This window comes from Acipenser ruthenus, chromosome 14 (assembly GCF_902713425.1).
Source record: "Acipenser ruthenus chromosome 14, fAciRut3.2 maternal haplotype, whole genome shotgun sequence".
Classification (NCBI taxonomy): Eukaryota; Metazoa; Chordata; class Actinopteri; order Acipenseriformes; family Acipenseridae; genus Acipenser; species Acipenser ruthenus.
Genome location: NC_081202.1, coordinates 11,132,589 through 11,154,743, shown reverse-complemented (window position 1 = coordinate 11,154,743; position 22,155 = coordinate 11,132,589). Strand labels below are relative to the sequence as shown.

Below are 22,155 nucleotides of genomic sequence, written 5' to 3'. Positions count from 1 at the left end.
GGAGATGAACAAAAAGTATAGGTTGCTGGCTTTAATTATGACTGCAGGTTGTATAATACTGGTACTATTTGCATTAACAGACTGCCTGAGTCCTGTATGGAGTTCAATGTTTATCATCCTTACAGCCATCTTATAATAAAAGAAAAGATGAAAATGATTCTTACAAAATAAGAGCTAAATTATATATATATATATATATATATATATATATATATATATATATATATATATATATATATATATAATTAGATTTTTTTCCCGGGGGGGTGGGGGGGTGGAAACACAAAGTGATTTAAAATGAAAATAAAACACACACACACACACACACACAGACACAACCAGTGTGAAATACAACAATCAAATAGTGTAGCAAAAAAATAACTTTGCTTAGCTTAGAAACTATAAAAAAAATAAAATAAAATAAAAAAGTTTTATAGTCTGTGATTATGCTGTTTTCTTTTTTTTCTAAAAAGGTGCTCTGCACTCAGGGACTCTCAAAGTAAAGCCCAGGCAGTATTAATACCTAACAGTGAAGAGACCCACTATAAAATGCCTCCTGAGTCCTATTAGCTGTAGCACTGGTTTTACTTTCTGTCTGCTTAGAGACATAATTCCAGTTTTGAAGAAAAGATTGTCACTTTCAAGCCTGTCCTCTCACAACTTGTCTGTTACGAATACTTAACTGGATGGTTTAGACTTGAATTGCCATTCTCTGTCGTCTTTTGAAATGGTATCCTCTACAGTGTTTTACTACATGGGCAATTTGTCTTCAAGTATCTGAGGAGTTGTGCATTAGTAGAGTCACTAAAGCTGCTTTGGTTTCTTTGTAGGAATTGTAACACTTACGTATTTTACATGTGCAGAAGTGTTAAAGAAAAACAGTGTCACCTTCATTCACCAAAAAGTCACCACCTACAATCCAACTCAGACACAATTTAAGGTGTAGGTTTATACACACAAGCAGCACTGCAGCACACATTCTGTTTCCATACAATACACTTTCTTGTCTGGATTTTGTTTTTTTTTAAACTTGAGACTTTTAACTTCTCAAAGCCTTGTCAGGCAAACACCTTTGAATAATACAAACCATTGTATTATTTTCATATTAGATGTTTTTTATTTTTAGTAAATATTAAAATCGATTTTAAAACATAACTGTGCCATCACTTTGCAACAGAAAAATTATATTTTTAAACAAAAATAACATTTTAAAAAAGTAATCTGAATTTGCACAATATACCACTGAAAATTGGTGCAGAAAGATAATGTATGTAATACAGAAATGTTTCAAATACTGCGTATATAATAATAATAATAATAATAATAATAATAATTACTATTTAAAAAAATAAATCTAATACACATCTAGAATGATTAATGTAAAGTTTAGCTCGGCCAACCATGTGATTGCCTTGCAATTATAATGTCGGGTGGAAGAGGTCACAGACTATTCACCAGTTTGACTCAGGCGGTGTTCATGAGAGTCACTAGAAAGAGCACGGCCTAAAGGCCCCTTCTTAATTCAGGCGTGATGTTTTGACATCCTGGAGGGGTTCAGCTGCCTCCTAACTCTGCTCAACCTACAAGCTATGCATCTCATCCTGCCCTTGCATTACTGGTCAAAGGGTAGTATCCACTTTCTATGACACAATTACTGCTGTGTACACAAAAAAATAATACAAAAGAGAGAGAAAAAAAAGACTGCTGTAATCTCTAAACATTTAAAAATGTAAACTGAAGTACCTGACACTAACACTTCTGTACATATATTTAACATGATAGATTATATATAGTCATTTTGTAATTGTATTACCTACCCAGTGGGTATAGGAAACACATTTCTGACAAACACGACCAAAAAAAAAAAAAAAAAAAAAAAAAAAAAAAAAACTACTGACGTCACATGGAAACTATAACAGTGTTGAAAACCACTACAATGCAAATCACAGACATGTTTCCATGTAAATAACGTGCACATTACTCTGGAGGTTACAGTCAAATCTGTTAAGCAAGGCTGAATTGTATTGTATGTGTACTAAAATCTTATTTTGGTAAGTAATTTCCATTTTAAAAGTGCACGTATGTTTCTTAATATGTGTCAAAAGGAAGTGTGACAGTAACTTCTAAATACTGTACATCTGCTGTGTTCAGTGTAACATTTTTTTACACACAGATCATTTTTAATATAAAATATATTGTTGGTTTTGCAGATGTACAGTATTTAGTATATCATTTTTTTTTTTTTTTTTTGAGACATCAATTAGATCCTTTTAATGTCTTCCCCTGATTCAAGGTTTACTACAGTTTTTGTAGACATGGTTTAAGATCAAGTTACAGTACATGGCCCTCTGGTGGATACTCAAGTATCACAACTCATGTAACTGTAACAACACTGAAAGCCTCCAAAAGAAAAGCTTGTATTAATTTACATTGCCATTTACAAAAATATAAATAAAGAATGTGCACAAAAAAACAAAAAACAAACAAGCCTCCCTCTGGTAATTAGCCACAGTACAAACAAAGCAAGCAAGCAAGCAACTGCAGCCTTCCCCACCCCCAATATGCAAAACAATAATTGGGTATAATTGTAAAAACATTAAATTGTAAACAATGTGATTATATATAATTATTTCTACAAGCATAGCTGTTGTTGTTTACTTGTAATGATATACTAATTTTTAAGGACAACACAACTTACCTGCTGTTGTTGCAGATGCAGCAGTTCAACTGTGCTTACTTCACTGCTCGTGTCACCACTTGATCTTCCATCTCTACTGCCAGCATCTAATTGGCTGCTTAGAGTGCTCATTCCATTTTGATTCATTGAACTGTTGCTTATTGTCTCTGTCGCAGATTCCTGCATCATGATTTAATACCTAAAAGTGATTAAGAGGCATCAATTAATGCTCTCGTTATACCTTTACACTCCCATTAGAAGGGTAGTCCCTTTCTGCAAATTAAATCAAGGAGGGGGGTGAAGCGAAGAGCAGTATACACTCATTGAACAAATGAAGAATACAACTGAATGTGTGGTTTTTGTAAGCAATCTTTACATGTGGTCAGATTTTAACCACCAACATGACAAGTCATGCAGCAGGATCAGGTATAGTCAAATAGCTTTCATGAGCAAGGCACTGTGTTTAAAAGGTCTTACCATCTTTCTGTAAAACATTTTGAATGAAGGCACGGTTTGCGCGTACACACACAAACACACACACACACACACACACACACTACTATCTGGCTTTGACAACCATGGCTGAATGTATCGCCTTAAATATTCACTGTCTTGATTCTGTCTGAATTTTACAGCACATCTTATGCAAAAGCAGTTGTTTAATGATGCACAGCTAATCATGCAAAATTAAAATTTTGTAGGGGAGTTACATTATACTATTTATCACCCAGTGATAAATAGTACAATAGTCTTCTCCCTTTTTTGTGACTAAATAAAATTATGCCTTGGAGGCTTTTTAAGAAAAAGCCTCCTACGTCAGACATTGGCTAGTCTTTTTTAATCAAACGGCTGATATTCATTTATTTTTGTGACATTTAAAAAAATGTAATACTGTCCTTCCTAGGAAGTAATTAAGCTCATGCGTGAGCAGCAATCAAACTGTTCACTTGAAGATGACTTAAAACTCAATTTTAACATGGGCAAATAAATGAAAGATATAAAATTAATTTTCCTGGCATGTATTAGATATGAAAAGCAAGAAATAAAACCTATCAAGAATATCACTAATGATTGTGCTAAAAACAGCATAAATTATGCATATTACATTCTCTACTGTAATAAATGTTTTATCATTTTCACTGCATAAATGTACTGTACTTTCAGGACAGCAAGGAGATGTCCTGCCAGGATCAATAAATAAAGAAACACTCTGACCCAACTGCAATTTCAAGGTATGTTCTGCATATGTAATGTGAAAGGGTTTTTATTTCTTCTTTTCATGGTTTTTAACTAGCCCTACCTTACACTGCTTTCATCACCATCACACTACACATATCCTAATGGGTCTGTACAGTATATTACACATACACAGCGCATACAAATGTATGCACACACATAAACTTTCATCTTTTTATAAGATACCAGTTTCCTTATACACATATTCAGTATAACACACCCAATAATTAAAACACACCATACACCAAAATCTCACACCGGATTTAGCTTATTGTTGTATTGTTCAGAACAGGGAAGATCATTTTTCAAGATTTGCCATTAACTTGGTGTAACATTTGTATTTAAAACATTTAGAATACAGTTTGTTTTCAGCTGTCCACTCATTTAATTATTATTAATATTATTGATTCATTCAACATTATTCAAGATCTATAACATGTTATATAATTCAGAAACATTGATTTATAGCCAATGTTTTTATTTTATTTTTTCTCTTTAATGCCCTGCAAACATATTGTATATACAGTGCCAGATTTAAAATGTTTCATCTTAATTATATAACAAAAAAGAAATACAAACAGCGAGTCAGGAACTGCAGATTAACGATTTTACCAGTGAACCACTCTCTCTGCCTCTGCTCTTAAAGCCAACAAACATGTCAGGTTTGTCAGGCATATACAACCTGCTGCTTTCTAATTTGAGGATGTTCAAAACAAGAATAAACAGGATACAGGTAAAACAAACTAGCAAAGTTACATAAAGGGTGACAGCTGCTATAGCTACAGTAAACAACTGCTGTACCAGATGTGTTTGTGAACAAATACTCCCTGTTAAACATTTTATTGAACAATAGCTACGAAAGAGAATACAGGTGGAAAAGGAAGCTAGTACGAAAACAAAGCTAGTACTCTTTTCTGAGATCAGGCAGCTAATAAGTATTCAAATTAGGTATAAATTTTACATGCACAAGGTTTAAAATATTCAGAGAAAAGGGGTCTGATTGCCTTTACTAGTTATATGAAAATTCGAATGCAGCCTTAACGCCAGTGAGTGCGGGTGTATATATATATATATATATATATATATATATATATATATATATATATATATATATATAAAAGGTTTTAGTAACTGGTGCCTGCAATTTAGTCTTTTTTTGTACCTACTTAACATTGCAAATTACAATGGGAGGCCCTTTTTAAATGAACCCAAATTAAACTGAACTAGTATAATAATTTACAGGTAAAATAAAATAAGGTGGAGCTAGATTGAGATTAACAAAATACTTTTTTCGAGTTAAGGGTGGTGAAAGTGTATAAAATCTGGAGCTTTTGAAGTGACCTACCTCCTATTCTACAATTACAGCGAAGATTCACGTAGTGTGTGCGATCTGTATGGAGAAGACCTTGCATGACATATGATTTATACCTGTATCTCTTGTCTGGGAACTCCAAGAAAAATACACTTGTGCTCAGCAATAATCCAATTTGGTATCACACTGTAAAGGGCATAGTATACAGTACACCTGGCCTTTATAGACCCCACACCAAAGAACGCATAACATTTCCAAATTATATTCCCCATAATGTACCTAAAATACAAAAATGTTCAATAAGTGTTTTATATATTCCACAGCATTTATTTTCTGTACTCTTATTATTTTATACTTTACAAGCAGGAGACCAACACTGGAACCGACTGCACAAGACAGTGCTATCTCTTCTTAAACAATCTGGATTGAAAGGTTACTTAGTGTAACAATATTTACTTGCAGAATTGTGTTGTTACCAAGGGTATAATGGATGGCGGCTGTGCAGGTTTACGCAAGAATGAGTGAAGCATGAGGCGTTAGCCATGTGTTTGACATGTTTCAAATTGCTATAATCCAGCATTAAAACACACCCAGCAATTCATGCCATTTCTTGCAGCCGTAATCTTGAATAAAGTGTGCCCAACCACTTATTATATAAAATTAGTATACGACTCCTTGTTATAGTCACAGCAGTGCTTTTGTATTTATTCTATGTCTTACGTATACAAATGGAATAGCCATAGATATACTAGAAGGTTTCTTAACAAGCTCCCCTTATTCAGTATTTAAAGAAAGCACTATACTGTATGTACTATAAAAGACTGCAAGGTGCAGTAGACATGATCTGCAATCTATTACACAATTAAGAGTGTTAATAATGATGTTTTGAAAATAGCTTTTCTGTAGAATAGGCACTATGCATACAGAATATTTAATTTGCTTATTTTCCTTCAAATAATCAATTAAATACAGTTTTACATCAAAACATACAATGTTTTTTGTTTTGTTTTTGGACTTGGTGAACCTAAATTATCCTTCAAAAATGAGAGGAACAGTATTTGAGGTGCATCTGTACTGCACACATCACACCACGTGTTAACGAGCAACTGCCTTTCCACCTTTGTATTCCAGAAAACATTCTGATAATGTGAAATAACCAATTAAACAAGCTCTTTCTCAGACAAATCATCTTGAGATTATGAAGTTTTTAATCCTGATTTAGAATTCAGTATGTCACGATCCTTTAAGCCACAGTAAAAAAAGTAACAGCATGTTGTTCCCCTATAAAGAGTCTGTCAAGATATAAAGATTTCCTATCTACAATTGCTAGAATACAAAATGCTTTGCAAATGGTCCATAGTGTTATTATACAAATTGCCCTGTTTAAAAAGGCAATCTACATCAGAATCTACGTCAATGTAAAAAAAAAACAAAAAAAAACATAACACTAGGATTCTGTGATAAACAGATAATCTGTGATCCACAAATTCCATTCATTATAGTTGTTAGCTGCACAGGTAGGGGTGCATATTGCTTAATTATAATTACATTTTACAGTCTACTTCTTTTTCACTTTGCTAAGATCTAAAAGTTGGACTCGGATAATATTTTAAATAAATCATAACTTTTGTGCTCCAGTGAAATTAATTCATCGTTGACATGAAGTACAATACATACAAAATAAAGAGGTAGCATTCTAAATATGCTAAAATCTTTAATACTGTAGATTGCCTAATAAATCAAAATGCCAAATACGAAGGACGATGTTAAAACCGTATAAGTTGTGCACATTGCATTGAAAATCTTAACACAATACTAACTGTATAAAAATAAAATGTACATCAAATCGCAAATTAGGGAAATTCTAAAATTGAAACTTCAAAAGCTTTAGAAATAACCCACCATAAACAAAATAAAATGCTTTTCCAAATCACCTCACACACTTTTTATAACAAGTTAAAGCTAACAGGTGCAGTCAGTGCAGGAAAAAAAAGGAAAAAACAAAAACAAAACATGTTTTCACTAAGAAACAGTTAAGTTTTAAAACAGCACCTATTATAAAAGAACAGTGTTAAGAGCACCAGTAGGAAGTTAAGCAGACCTGCTTCAACATGAAATGATTCCTTATGCCCATCAAGGAAATTCCATAAAAGAACATTAATAACTTTTTCACAACCTGTGAATAATAGTAACAATGTCTCTTTAGGATACAGGTTATTCAAAAGGGAACCAGACTGCTCTAGGGTGAAAACAAAAAAAAGAAGAAAAATTCACATTTGCAAAATTATGAGGACAATTTAAAGAAAAGGGAAGGAATACTAGAATGGAAATTCCACTTCTTGCTTTCCATGGATTAAAGATAAAGTGAATAACTTGTCAGAATGCATTGAAATTTCACATTTGCGAAACCTTTCTGGCAGGTATAATACCAGCAAAATACAATATAATAAACCAGTATTAAAATGATACAATCTCATGCTTTAATATCACCCAGAATCCCATGATGCCGAAAAGTACAATTCTACATGTTCAATAACAGAGCAGACCTAAATAACATACGTACAGTAATAATTACTGCATACGCTCTGCTAGGCGTTACACTAAAAGGCATTTGGATTTCATTTTTCCACTATTCATAACAGTAATTGCAGTTTAAAAAAAAAAAAAAAAAAACTGGCAGTCCTATAGAAAGTACATTAAAAGATGGCTATCATTTATAAAGCTATAATCTTGATCAGCCTAGATAGAGATAGATAAATACGGTTTTAATTCGAATAAACCTATTCAACATCTTTGCACAACAGCTGGTTTCAGTTCAAATATTCTGCTAACCAGTAATGTTAAAAGCATTTTTTTTTTTTTTTTTTTTTACATAAAGTAGAAATCACCTCCATTTATTCTCGACTCTGTTTAAAAGGCATTTGAAATCATGTACATATATCAAGTTTAAGTCGCTGCACAAAAGCTTTTACACTTCAAACATGTTTCCCATCAGTTATATAAAATGACAGATCATAACTTCCTAAAGGATTAAACCAGTTAACAGTACCCATCTAATGTTTTAAATGTGGAAGTGTGTTATTTTTCTCCTAAAGCTAAATGACCTTGGATAAACCTCCATACATTATATCAGCAAACAATGTAAACCTGCCAGTGTATGTAAAATAACATTCAAATTATTAAATACGACAAGATATTTTTGCACACATTTATTTACATTCGACAAAAGCGTTACAAATCACAAGATATACAGCATACAGTAACTTCTACAAAAACTCGGGGGGGGGGGGGGGGGGGGGGTTTAAAAAAAAAAAAAAAACCCAAGCTTAGCTTTGTATTAGTCTATTTCATAATATTAACAAAAAACAAACAAACCACAATATAAAAGTAAACACAAAATGTGTTCTGTTGATTGAGTATAATTTTGGTCACAAGTAGAAGGGGCAATTAAATTACATTATTTGGGGGGGAAAATACTTGGCAAGGAGATCGTTATCTCCTTCTTCTAGGTGTGTTCTTCCCTTTAGTTCTTCCCATATAATTAAAATTTTAGACATCAAGCACTTCCTTCATTTAAGAGTGGTTACAATAAATGGGCTAGTAGACAGTCATGAAATCTCAGCAGTGAGTGGAACAGAAGAGGCTTCCTGTCCTGCCCAGTGTGGCCACATCTTTTGTTAATTTAGATTTTTAAATACATCATCCCACCTAATTTGGAATAATTGAGCTACAAAAAATGAAGCATCTTTAGCTGACAGCAGGCCTCTCTCTCTGAAGGAACAGTCTTCTGCAACATCTAGATCTATTCCCCCCCCCGAAACATCACCAGTGAAATTCCTCATAAACAGAACAATAGTTTTGTTTCTTGTTCCGATTTAATTAGCTTCCTTGACTCCTGCTCTTTTATGCTCTTATAGATTAAAATGCCTTGGGAATGGACATCATAACACTAACAAGAGGTGCTACAAGTTCCTTGGAGGAAGGTGAGTGAATGTAAAGTTAATGATAGAAGCAGACACGAACCTCGCGAGCGAAAGAATCCGGCCGAAGCAATACAGAGACATAGCTCATCATGACGTTTCCAGTTATTTCTAGCTGATTAGGGTCATTATGTTGGAAGGCTGATTTATGTTGTCATTCCCTCTCACCAGTCCTGCATCAATAGATCTTAATGAATTGGTAAATAAGGGTGAAGATTACACTTGACAACACAGAAACATTTCTCATTCATACCAGACAAGATTTATGTAACCAATTAGGACAAAACAGGAGAAATTGGTCAGAAGAAAAATACTTTCCAGAAGAAAATTACCCAAGTCTAAACCTCTACAAAACAGATAATAGCCAGTGTTTAACTGGCTTAGTCACAGACCAACCATGCAGTAGGGATCTTTTTTTTAAAACTTAAATAAATGGGAGAACTCTCACACCAATTTTTCATGGAATTTTCTAATTTTATACGTAACACTTCTTAAATACATTTTCAGAAATAAGTATATATTTGGGGTTTGTGTTCCTATTTGGAAATAAATGCACTGTTTATAAAAGTCAAGAGCAGTACACAATTACAAATCATCAACTGTTCATCATAGTCTTTACTTACTGTTTGATACAACTGTCATCCAATATAAATTTGCACATTTTAATACAGTCTCATATTTCAATTATTTAAATTTTAATTTCTACAGTTCTAGTAATCAGTTTTGCATTAAAAAAAAAAAAAAAAAAAGATAAAAGTACTGATCATCAATAGCAAACGACAACCCGGAAAACCCAAAGGGCTGGTGTGAACAGAAGTGGAAAATTAAAGCAAAGTGATACTGGAACACCCTATTTCAACTTGCTTCAAGCATATGCAAATGAGATTCTGCTGCTTAACTGCATCATTTATGTCGATAATAGCAGCATCATCATTACAGGACTTAAATTAAATTACATCATAATTAGCATAGCAAAGTGATTGGTTAAACTTTAAAACAAATATCCAATTCTGCTAATGAACAGTGTTAATTGGCGTTTACACTCTAAATAACAGAGCTAGGTAAACATGCATTGTTTTTGAGGGGAAAAATAAAAAAAACCTCACAAGTTAAAAACAGAAAAATTGCCAAGGGGATTTGTGTGCTGAAATTTAAAAGATGTAGCATTTAATTGTATTGCATTAAAGAACCTATTAGATTCTAGGCTCTAGAGAACATGTAAATTATCTGCTTTCAGAATAGAGTTGGGCCAATTCTCTCTATCAACTAATCACAAACCTCATTATGCACAGAAGTATTAAATTATGAAGAAGCAGCATTCCACATTCCAGCACAAATCTCTATGAAATGTTAATAATATACCCACGATAGCAGAATACCATGCTTTACTTGCCTTCATGAATAACAAAGTAAACAAATTATACACCCACCTTTGATAAAGATTATTAGTATGCCAGTGCATATAATTTTACTGACCTTTTTTAATCAAATAGGGATATGCTCTATAAAGATTTGGATCACTGCAACATCTAAATAACTCTTTCAAATAAAGCCACACAGTAGTAAAGCAGATATCTGCAACTCATTAATAGTTTAATTGTTATTAGCTTATAAAAAGAAACATAATAGCCATCCTCTTTTTATAACCACCAGACTGTAAAGTATGCTCAAAACATATTAGTTTCGCTGTTTGATTTTAATTATCAAGGACTTACTTATTAACATGTGTATATCGATTTACAAAAACATCCAAAAATTACACTGTAGAAGTAAAAATCGCCACGCTCAAAGAACACATTTTAGGAGGACTTCAGCTATCAAAAAAAAAAAAAATGTATTTACATTACACAAAGAAATAAAAAAAATAAAATCACATATAAATAGATCTTTATTATCTGATGCACTTAAGAAACAGCTAACTGTGAACTGTATCATATAGCTATGACATGCAAAGAAAAGTAGAAAAAAAAAGTAGGAACAACCGGGAATAAAACCTGTCATTTTGGAGCAAAGAAGAAAATGGATGTATGGAATTTTGGGTTTATTACCTGAAGATGAAGAGTGTCAAACTGGTCAGAGGAAAAAGCTGTTGGTGTTTGCAGCAAGAACTTGCTCATGTCACTGAGAAAAGTGCAGCTATCTGTGTCATCACTCCAACTGTGTTTATAGTGGCTTGCATCATAAACAAGCTCTTCTCCGCTCATAGCTTGTTCATGCATACTTAAATCACCTTGCCCATTAAAAATGTCTCTCCTGACAATTATTCTATCATTTTCAGTTGTCATCGGGCAATTACTGTAGCCCTAGGATGGGCCCAATAGGATCCCAGGCTCTGTGGCTGCTTTCAGAGGCAGACAGAGTGAAAAGTGCAGAAAATGGGAATTTATAGCTTAGACAGGCTACCTTTTCTTCTGACATACAGAAATAATTAGACTATCATACCTATCTGATGAAATATAATGCAATTATTTGAAAACACTACTTATCATTTCATTCACATTTTATTGCCTGAAATACATTACAATTATTCTGTGGTCTCTGATCTGAAAATGACCTTCAAATATTTTTTTTTTCATTCTTTTTTATGCACATGCATATCGAACCTCATTTGAGCTCTGACTCCTTTCATCTTTGTACAAGCTTTGCAAGAAGAGTTTCCCCCCTTTTAGCTCAAAATAAACATCTGCTCCACACTGCACAGCACCACTCACAGGCACCCGAACATGTGGTCAAAACTCCCCCTTTAGAAAGAAAAAAAAAAACCTGCACCCTGATTTACAAAATGCAGCATGACCCGGTTCTCGAAAAGGAAAAGGCAAGGACACCTATCTATTTCGCCTAAGAAATGTCTGTCTTTCTTCCCCCTTTCCATTCAAACAATAACATAATCCCTAGCCTTTTCAGCTCATTACAGATTTCTGAATTACATTACTGGTAGACAAACACAGCAGTGCCTCTAAGTGGTATCAATGAGTTTAGTTCCTACACATAAGTAATCAAAATTGTCCTACTTAATCAGAAAATCAGTTTACAATACGACACACACCTCACATCTCTCTTTTCCTTTCATAAAAGTAACCTACCTTTTAAAAAAAGATACAGAACACCAATCCCCACTGTCAGTCATGTGAAGCTTTTCTTAGAATTAAAGTTGCTTCTAAAATGCCACTGGTAGAAAACAGTATTTAAAAAATAAAAATAATAATAATAAAAAAAAAAAACACTCAGAAGCTAGCTAACTGTCAAAGCCATTATCAGACAACTATTTACAGCAGTATTTACACTACTGCGAATTCACCTCTGCCCGATCACGTCCCAGACTGATGGCATTTTGCGCTGGTAATTAAAACAAATCAAGCAGCTCTCTGATTGTTTTGGCGTCCAAGGACAATCATACACAAAATCAGCATTTAATCACTAGGGTATGTCTTTGGTGTGCAATGTGAGGGGTGACTAAGGTTAAAGACTGAGCTGGCATGCGTACCATAATCTTCCTAAAGTAAGTGCTTCACTTTCTCAGGAAAACACCAGTCTAAATCTCTCAGCCTTCTGTGAGCTTTCACGTCTCTGATAAATATGCTTCTTGCTTCCCTTATTAGGACAAGCTTGCAATAATAAACTCTAGTGCTCTGCAATTTACAGAGGAAGTATTTTACAAAATAAAAACACACACACACAACATAAGTAAACCAAAGACAAGCGATTCACAGTCACAGCACCTGATAAGCCAGAGGGAAAACAAATCTTCGCTTTACTTCAAAACCCACTTCACAATGACAATTTGTCTTAAAAGGTGTTAATCAAGCCTCCTAAGTCTTTTGTACACTAGATACCATCAATTACCAACCTTAATTAGAATCACAGAACTCCAGTTTCTCTGCCAGCATATTCCGAGGATGATGTATTAAGATATATACAGTAATGTAAACAATACATAGTTGCAATGAAATGGAAAATTCAGCTAATGGTGTTTGTCAATCCTTTGTCAATTTTTCTGCCTGCCACAGATGTTTTTCTTAGCTGCTTCACAAAACAGGAATCAACTAGCAGAGAAGAAAGACTTTCTCTCCCCCAGGAAAAGAGTACAAAGCCAAGTCTGTACACAGCAGATGCAAAAGAAAGTCCATCTGCTACCAGCTCACAACACCACATGGAGTTTTAAGATTTAATACTGTGGCTAGCCTAGCTGTGTTTGTGCAGACACCATAAGAATAAAAGGAGGGGACCTCCTAACCACAAAAGGATAAATACAGCTCCTAAGCTATGGAAAAAAAAAAAAATTAAGCTGAATCACTAAATCAAAAAGTAAATTTCATATTTCTCTTTTCTTTTCTTTTTTTTAGCAAGAACTTTTTCATTCTCTACCCTAGGCAGTCATGAGTTTTATTTTTCGAAAAAAAATATAGCCTCCAAGTATATGCCAGCACAGTTCCAAGCCGAGTACTGGCATGATTAAACAGGTATTTAATAGCAATGCCTATAATTACAATCGAAGCACATTTTAACCCCCCCCCCACTCCACCCACCCCCCACAACAAGAGATACACAGACAAACATGTTGCCACTCATTTATTATTTGTTGCTAAATGAGAAACATCTGCCACAACTTTGTAGTCTATTTAAATTACTAAAAGAGGAGGGGAAGTTGTATAAAGTACTTAAAATAACTGCCTCTAATAGCTTCTCTAATGCAGACATTTTAGGTAAGTAATTACAGAAATTTTGCATTTCACCTTCAACCCCCTGAGGCTATGCAATTCCCTTTGAAACCAGTTACTATCCTCTGCAGTAAGGATCTGTAAAGTTTGTAAACTTTTGTATGTTTTGTAAAAATACTCAAGTTTACTTATATCTCTTTTACTATATTTTTTCCCCGGTATGAACACCAAGTCACGACCATCAAACGATTTAAAAATGCTTGTGAACACTATGCAATATTTCACTTCTCCTGCCAAACACACAGTTTAATATGTTCACAGCTGAAGTATGTACTGCTGTATCAAGTGACAACATGCAGTAATTATGTAGCCACATTTAATCACACAGATTTTAAGAACATGTAGGACACATCACAAATAAAATAATTACATATACACATTACTAAAAATGTACGAGCTGATGTAGAAACAATAATGTACAATATCCTTATTTATTGAAATTAGTTTGTTTACTCTTCTTCAAAATGTTCACATTTTCTTCATTGTCTTTTCCTTTTCCATTTTTTCCCCCAATAGTCCACAGTTTTACAGCATTTACACAATCGTAGAAACTGTGAATAGCAGATACAATGACATGAATGAATTACTGTACACCAGGGGAAATACATGACAGTCTCTATTATCATGTCAGTCAAGTGACATTTTTCACAGATATCTGTTTACATTCACCACACTGATAATGTAATGTGCTCTTCTGCAATATAGCGCTATCAAAAAGGTAACGTTGTAACGCGTGGAATAAAAATATTTAAAAAAATATAGAACACACAAAAGCCAAGGTTTAATGTTGGTTCAATTATTATCTCTGCAGTTCTGTTCAAACTAAGATATTTCTACCACCCTTCTTTCTGCAGGGCTTTGGACTTCCAAGGTCATCAAGGACAAACAATACCACTAAGTGTCTCTGCAAAAAAAAAAAAAAAAAAAATTCTGTCTGCAAGCAATAGTATAATTTCCATAGCAACCCTCTAACAATTAATTTTCAATTAAAGCAGACACAAAGCGGGCAGCCTCAGGCCAGCAGACAGTGTCAAGAGCCCATCTCCACGTGCAACAGTTTCATGTAGCTGGCAAGCTATAACTGCCTCTGCCACCAGGCTGTATCAGTGCTACATCAAGTTTTGTTGGTTAAATGGGAGTTAACCTTAGGTTTCAGCCTTAATAAATCAGGATTTTTCCACTATTAATTTTTCCCCCACTAATATTGCAGTAAAAACACACACACACACACACACACACACACACACACACACACACACACACTTCGGCATGAAAGCACAATTTAAAAACAGGTTAAATATGTAATTTATATAGATATAATTTTTTTTTTTTTTTTTTTTTCTTATTTCAGCCTACTCAGGTGGAAGCCAGTCATCTGCAGAAACTATGCACTACCCCAGCACTCATATTTATCAATAACAAACAAGCTATACACTAACCCTTTAAAAAGAACACGTTGACAGGCACAATGAATTTCTATTAAACGTAGCTGCCTCGCTTTAACAAATACATTCATCTTTTCATGCTCATTGGTTAGGCCACATCAAATTGGTTTCTTGAATTAAGACTTTGCTTATTCAAAAAAAAAAAAAAAAAAAAAGGAGGATTGAGAAACCCAGGGTTGGATAAAAAGGGGACAACTTTAATGCCTGAGCACAGAATGATAAAATCCTTATAAGATTATGCAAATTGTTGCTTTTCCCAGTTTTAATATTATATTATTTAAAACAAATAAAAGCTGTATTCATTTTGAGCATGCATTTTAATATTGTAACTTGAAATGACCAGGACATATACATACATACATAGATACACACACACACACATATATATATATATATATATATATATATATATATATATATATATATATATATATATATATATTATATACACACACACACACACACACACACACACACACACACACACACACATATATATACATACATACACACATACATATATATACATACATACACATATACACATACATACACAAACACACACATATATATATATATATATATATATATATATACACACATACACACACACACACACACACACATATATATATATATCTATATATATATCTATATATACACACACACACACACATATATACTGTACCTATAGGACATCTTGATTAATACATTATTTATTTATTTATTTGGCTTAGCAGACAAATGCTCCGATGCACCAGTGCTCACTTTTATAGAACCTTGACGTTAGCAGGCTATGAATACAAATCCAGACCTGTTGAGAGATCTGAACTCTGCTACTGTACACACTAAAAAGAGCAGGTGTGAATAAAATTATGGTCAGACCGCAGCCAATCTGAAGCTTGTGGTTTAATGTCAGAAAGTCTGATTAAATTGTACCATAGAACTAGGAAATAGTGGAGAAGAGGGTTCTGTTTTTTGTTTTTAGTGCAGAGATGTGCTGGACAGTAATTTCTGATAAAAACATTTGTTCAATGCCTGAAAGAAAACTAAGATTTAGAACTGTCAGGTATTTTTCCCCGGGGAGGAAAAGCAACCGAAGCCTAAATAATAGCAGTTACAAAAGAGCGAAAGAACTGTTTTAATAGCATAAGGGGAAAATAGGTTCTGGTTAAGGTGGCAATAATTAATGTCTACATAAATTAAACAATACTTAGCACTTAAACCTATATACTGAACCAGGACATTTCTACTTTTACATTTTAAAGGCACAGCAATACAGTATTAAGACTGTAGCAGCTGCATTGTGAAAAGCCATACATTTTTTTATTTATTTTTTTTAAACTTGCTAAGACAGAGATTTCAAGCTAACGAATGGCCAGGCATGTCATCTGAAAGCCCTTGAGAAAAGTATTTGTAAAATAATTTAGCACACTGAGAAACTGAATAGCACACCAAAAGATGTTTACAGTCAATTGCAATGAAGTAAACTGAAAAAGGATCACCTGCAATATTAACATCATAGTATATTCAGTAACAAATATGTGACTTTGAAACTAATGCTTAATAATTATGAAACTAAAAGCTAGACGCTACTTCATGTGAATTCTTGTTTTGGTTTTGTTTTACTTGGTGTATATAATTTTGTTCTGTTCTGGTATCCTCTGATATAAGCACGTGAAACCCACACACCCTCGTAAGTATACAGTATTCTATGGCTACCCTTAGGGGTGGATTCATTCCATGAAAAAAGTATTGTGCTATGAATTTAAATTGTCACTATTATCATCTCTTATGAAATAAGAGAGCATATTTTTTACCTTCCATGCATGATACAAACAACCTACCTGAAGGGCAAATTCCATGCATCCTAGAGGCAGAAGGTCACTTCAGTATATTGGTCCCTTCTAATCCAAGTACATTTTATGGTAAAATAATTAATTTTGGGGAACATGTTTAATCCACAGTCAACTAGTGCTGGTTTACCTCTTGTCTGGTACCCAACATGTCTGGGTTATATTCATGGAATAAAAAGTATATTAAGGATTGTTTCTCAAAAAAAAGAGTTCAGATCTTAATTCTATTTTACCCCATTTTGCATACTATATAATACATATTTCCTTTAAACCCACTCTTTGAATTCAAAATGCACCCTCTTCTCTTCAAGGATAACATACCAACAGATTGTGGGGTGTGTGTGTGTGTGTGTGGGGGCAACGATGACCATGCAGTTTCCAAGATATAGCCTATATTAGCTAAGCCAGTCAGGTGTCTGTACCTTGAAGTCAATGTAACCTACATCAAGTAAATACTATCTATGCAATTCCGACATATGGTTCTGAATATATTACTTTCAATGTAACACAATAACTCATGTCATCAGAACCTACTTCAATGAGAACAAAAAATGTGTAATTCAGTGTTATTATTTTCTATATTATATATACACAATGTATTACATGCTATGGTAGTGTTCTCTTTTTCTTTTATGACAACCACTTCTCATCTCTGAGTATGGTGCACTCTTCAAATGAGACCCCAGGCTTTCTCAAGATCAGCAGCTCAAAGAAGAGCTGGAGTGATGGATATGTTGCTCCTTGCAGTGTGCTTATAGAATCAGATCTGATCGTACACTATCTTTAAAGTATCAGATCACAGTGCTGACCAGATTGGAGAAACATCAAGGACACTAAGGGTGCACAGTCTAAGCTTTATCTATATTAGTCAGAAACATTAGTAACTAAAACATCTATAACATATTTCACATATACAAGCTCTTTATTGTACAGATACTTATTATATATATATATATATATATATATATATATATATATATATATATATATATATATATATAAGTAATTTTTTATAATACAAGTAGTGTTAAATATAAATAAACAGTGACCTATACAATAAGAAAAAAAATCTAAAGATGACTGAAAAAAGCAAACTGCACGTTGTAGTTTAATGGTCGATGCACAGTCTTTTTAAACCTAATGACACCTGCTCATTAAAACAATTCTAAACACTAAAATACCACGAACAGCAGGGAATTTAAGTTTACATTAGAGAAAAATAAAAGGCTAAAAATGTGTGAAGTTGGCCGGATCAAGCTGACAGGGCACTTCAAATAAAAAACAGAAGAATATGACAGACACTCCAGGTTAAATTAGGCTCTATGCTTTTTTCTTAAAAGTGCATTACTTCAAAATTTTTATTTGAATTAACCAACCTGATGAAATCAAAGACTTGAATGCGAGTAAAGTTAAACAAGCACATACACTTCACAGCAGTTTACCCATTATAACGCAGATTATACCAAGATGAAAGCGCAGTGCGCAGTGAAAAAGGCCAAGATGGTCAGTGTTTTTGCAGCTTGCAAAATAAGGGCCAAATTGCCACAATGATGTTTAGAACTACAGCAGTGCAGCTTGGGTTTTAGGTCTTTTTGTTGCTTCCAGGGCTGTGTTATAATTAGGGCTTCTGTTTTTCTGTTTTTATTAATTTAATTTTTCGGTGCTTATTTTTAGCTATTTTCGAGATACCCCGAAATCCTTTTTTTTGGGGCTTTCGCTTTTTATATACTGTATGAAATTATTGTTTTTGGTTACTTTCCAAAATGCATGGATGTTTTCAGGGTTCTCCCCAGGAATTCTGTACAGCCGGGCGGCAGAATATTATAGCCGGGAGCACTTTTAACAGAAAAACGAACTTGCCTTACCTTAAATATATAATACGACAAAAAATTTGATGTGTTGTCTTTCGTTGATTATATCTGGTTGCACTTTTTTATTTTCTACATTTTCTTTTTCATTTCTGTTTTTTATTATGGTTAATTACAGTGCTTATTTAAGCACTCTACGATTTGACTGGGGAAAGACAACGTAGGATTATCGGAGTTAACAAAAAAAAAACACAACAACACCACACAACAGTAACTTTTTTCACTTCCTTTTTAGCTTAATTTTTGAGTTTATTGCTTCATTTAAATTGTTTTCTTTATGTTAAGTTTTCAGGGCATTTTGTTAATGCACGTCTACTTTTTGTTTTTCACTATTCTACATCTTTTGAATGCAACTGTCCATTTTAACCGGGTTTTTTTTTAACACAACAGTACTCGCACACGTTTGGTCACCATCATAACTGTTGCATGAAACCGCAGTGTAATAATCCAGCACCTCTGCACTTAAGCATTTATTTGTATGTCAGCTGACAACAGCTGATATCCCATCACGCCTTTCTTCTTAAAAGACGTACAGCCTCTATAAAATGAACACAACAAAAGGAATACGCTTTTTTTTTTTGGTGCGTATGTATTACTATTATGTACTATATATCACCTTACAGTAAATTAAAAAAAAAAAAAAAAAAAAAAAAAGACTGAAATGACAATATCCGAAAATAATCTTAACATTTTTAATAAAGTAGCCGGAGCAAATATAGTATTAGGCGGTGGATTGCGCCGATCTTTGGCTTATTTTGACCCCCTGCATTCATTATCACTATTTTTGCTTTGAAAATAATTGGTTATTTTTTTTAGCAGTCATTTAATGTTTTAGCCTCTCGAGTGCTTAACACAGAAAACCTGCCCCTTCAACTCTCTGATTGGTTAAATGTTGTGTCAAGACGTAACACAGCTGTCATGTGGTTCCAAGATTTTTTTTTTTTTTTTCACCCAGCAACGCGCAACTGATCTAGTCTGCTAGAAGCGCAATCAATCCTTATTATTAAAGGCACAGTAGCATCTGCAAGACGGGCAGATCGGGTTTTTTCAGCCGGGCGGCGACATCCACTTTGCCGGGCGAAAAGGCCTGGGGAGAACCCTGGTTTCTTTCTGTCACAATATGTTTAGTAACTCGATAGTGGAACGGTAAAGCAAAATTGTGCCAGTAGACACTGCTATTAGTGTATATTAATATTAATGCCTCCCTGACCAACCGCAGCTCTAGTTACACAAGATTGTACTAATGTTATTAAGAATATTAGTAGGATTGTACAGCCATTACTGTGTTTAAAATAAAGTTTACCATGTTCTTTCACCTGTGACTACCGACAGTAATATTGCACCGATTCTGACATTAAAACTCAATAAATCATAGTGAAATTAATCCTTCTTTTTAAAATGATAAATGTGTTTTTTATTTTATTAAATTATTCCTCTTTCGAATCCACTCTGTTACTATTTCCAAAATATATTTCAACACATTGGGGGGGGGGGGGACCTTAGCTGTGATCTTGAAGCTGTGTGTTTCTGGCTTGCCGTGTGAAAATGTTCTTTCAGGACCAGAGGGTAAGTTTGAAACCATGACTGCTTCACCTCCCTGTATCACGGTCATACGACTAGGATCACGATCATATTTTAGTTGTGTGTACATGGGTGACTGGTATTCCTTGGGCTACATCTTTTGGAACATGATTCTGGTAATTGGTCTGTTTTATCACATTTTTTCCCCGTTTGGATGCCATGTGTTTTTCCTACCGCCAAACACAACGTTTGTGACATGCATATGTTACGTGATCAAGCTAAAGACCTTTCATTGGGCAAAATGAAATCAAACTAAACTAAAACTAAACAGAACAGTCTGTATTGATTCATCTACCAGCACACGATGAAGTACATTTTTTAAAGCCACTGTAGCGAATTTCGGGAAAAATAGTTGAGCCACAAGGGAAAATGTTTCGCTTGTGGCGATGTGGCGAGCGGCTACTGGGAACGTAGCATAACAAGCTGGGTTAAATAAATAAATCGTTCAGACGAAGAACAGTAATGTGTACTCCATACAGTTTTGAGATATTCAATCTTTTTTATTTCAAGGTCTTTAGAAAAAAAAAAATCCAAAAGTTCCACAATTGTACAATAATCATTTTGTATGACTTCCGTTTCCTATAGATAGATTTTCATAGTATGTAGGTTTTAAAATATAAAATGTGTGACACAGTACATGTACAGCTTTACTTGTGATAAGTGGGGAAAAAATGTTTGTTGTATATTCCTTAACTATGGAACAACAGTGACAAAACGGGTTTTCCACTTGTTCTTGCAAGCACACATGTGATCAAGTATAAGTTACGTCTTCTAATGGTGCAAAAACCATATATATATATATATATATATATATATATATATATATATATATATATATATATATATATATATATATATATATATATATATATATTTTTTTTTTTTTTTTATAGGAACAACGACAACAAAAGCAAAACTCCACAATCACATGATCACAGTAAAGTTTATCAGAATATTTAAAATGTGAGATGATGCACATTATTAGTAATTTTAGTATTCAATAAGTAGCCTATATTATTTTAAACTACAAATAATACAACTCACATGTAGAAACTACTACATGTACTATGCAGTAGGCTATGACTGAAAAAAAGCCAGTTGTGAATTAAAAAAAAAAGTTTAGAAAACCTAATATTTATGCTATTTTTAAGAATAAAAAACAGCACTATATATATATATCCACATAATCATAGGCCATTCTTAATGTTTTGAAAGGTAAAAACAGGTTTCTCAGTCAGACAGAAACAATAACACAACACTATGGCAAAAATCTAGTTGCCACTCCATGGAATGCGTTGCTAGGGAGTATGTCATCCTATGATCAGACTCCGCATCTACCTACTGACAACCATAGATACAGAATATTATATATGCCGACAACTACTTCCACAAAGCGTAAGCATGTGCATGACTTGTCCTGCCTCGCCTGCAGGGGGTTGCCCTACCCCTGCTCCTCCCACCACCACGCTGTGAAAAATTTCT

General features: G+C 33.7%; 1 protein-coding gene across 16 annotated transcripts in view; it reads right to left on the bottom strand.

The window, feature by feature from the left end:
• Nucleotides 1-22,155, bottom strand: part of LOC117419882 (forkhead box protein P2) — a 149,174-nt gene that overhangs the window by 67,497 nt on the left and 59,522 nt on the right. For 5 of the 16 annotated variants that reach the window (XM_058985813.1, XM_058985815.1, XM_058985812.1 and 2 more), the window contains exon 3: nucleotides 2,699-2,876. The exons of 1 other annotated variant lie outside the window; for it this stretch is intronic. In XM_058985813.1, the coding sequence (XP_058841796.1) occupies nucleotides 2,699-2,866 (168 nt within the window). In that variant the 5' untranslated portion in view covers nucleotides 2,867-2,876. Of the gene's footprint in view, nucleotides 1-2,698; nucleotides 2,877-11,253; nucleotides 12,216-13,052; nucleotides 13,372-22,155 lie in introns of those variants that run through there. 10 more of the 16 variants (XM_058985804.1, XM_058985803.1, XM_058985802.1 and 7 more) reach the window with 8 other exon arrangements.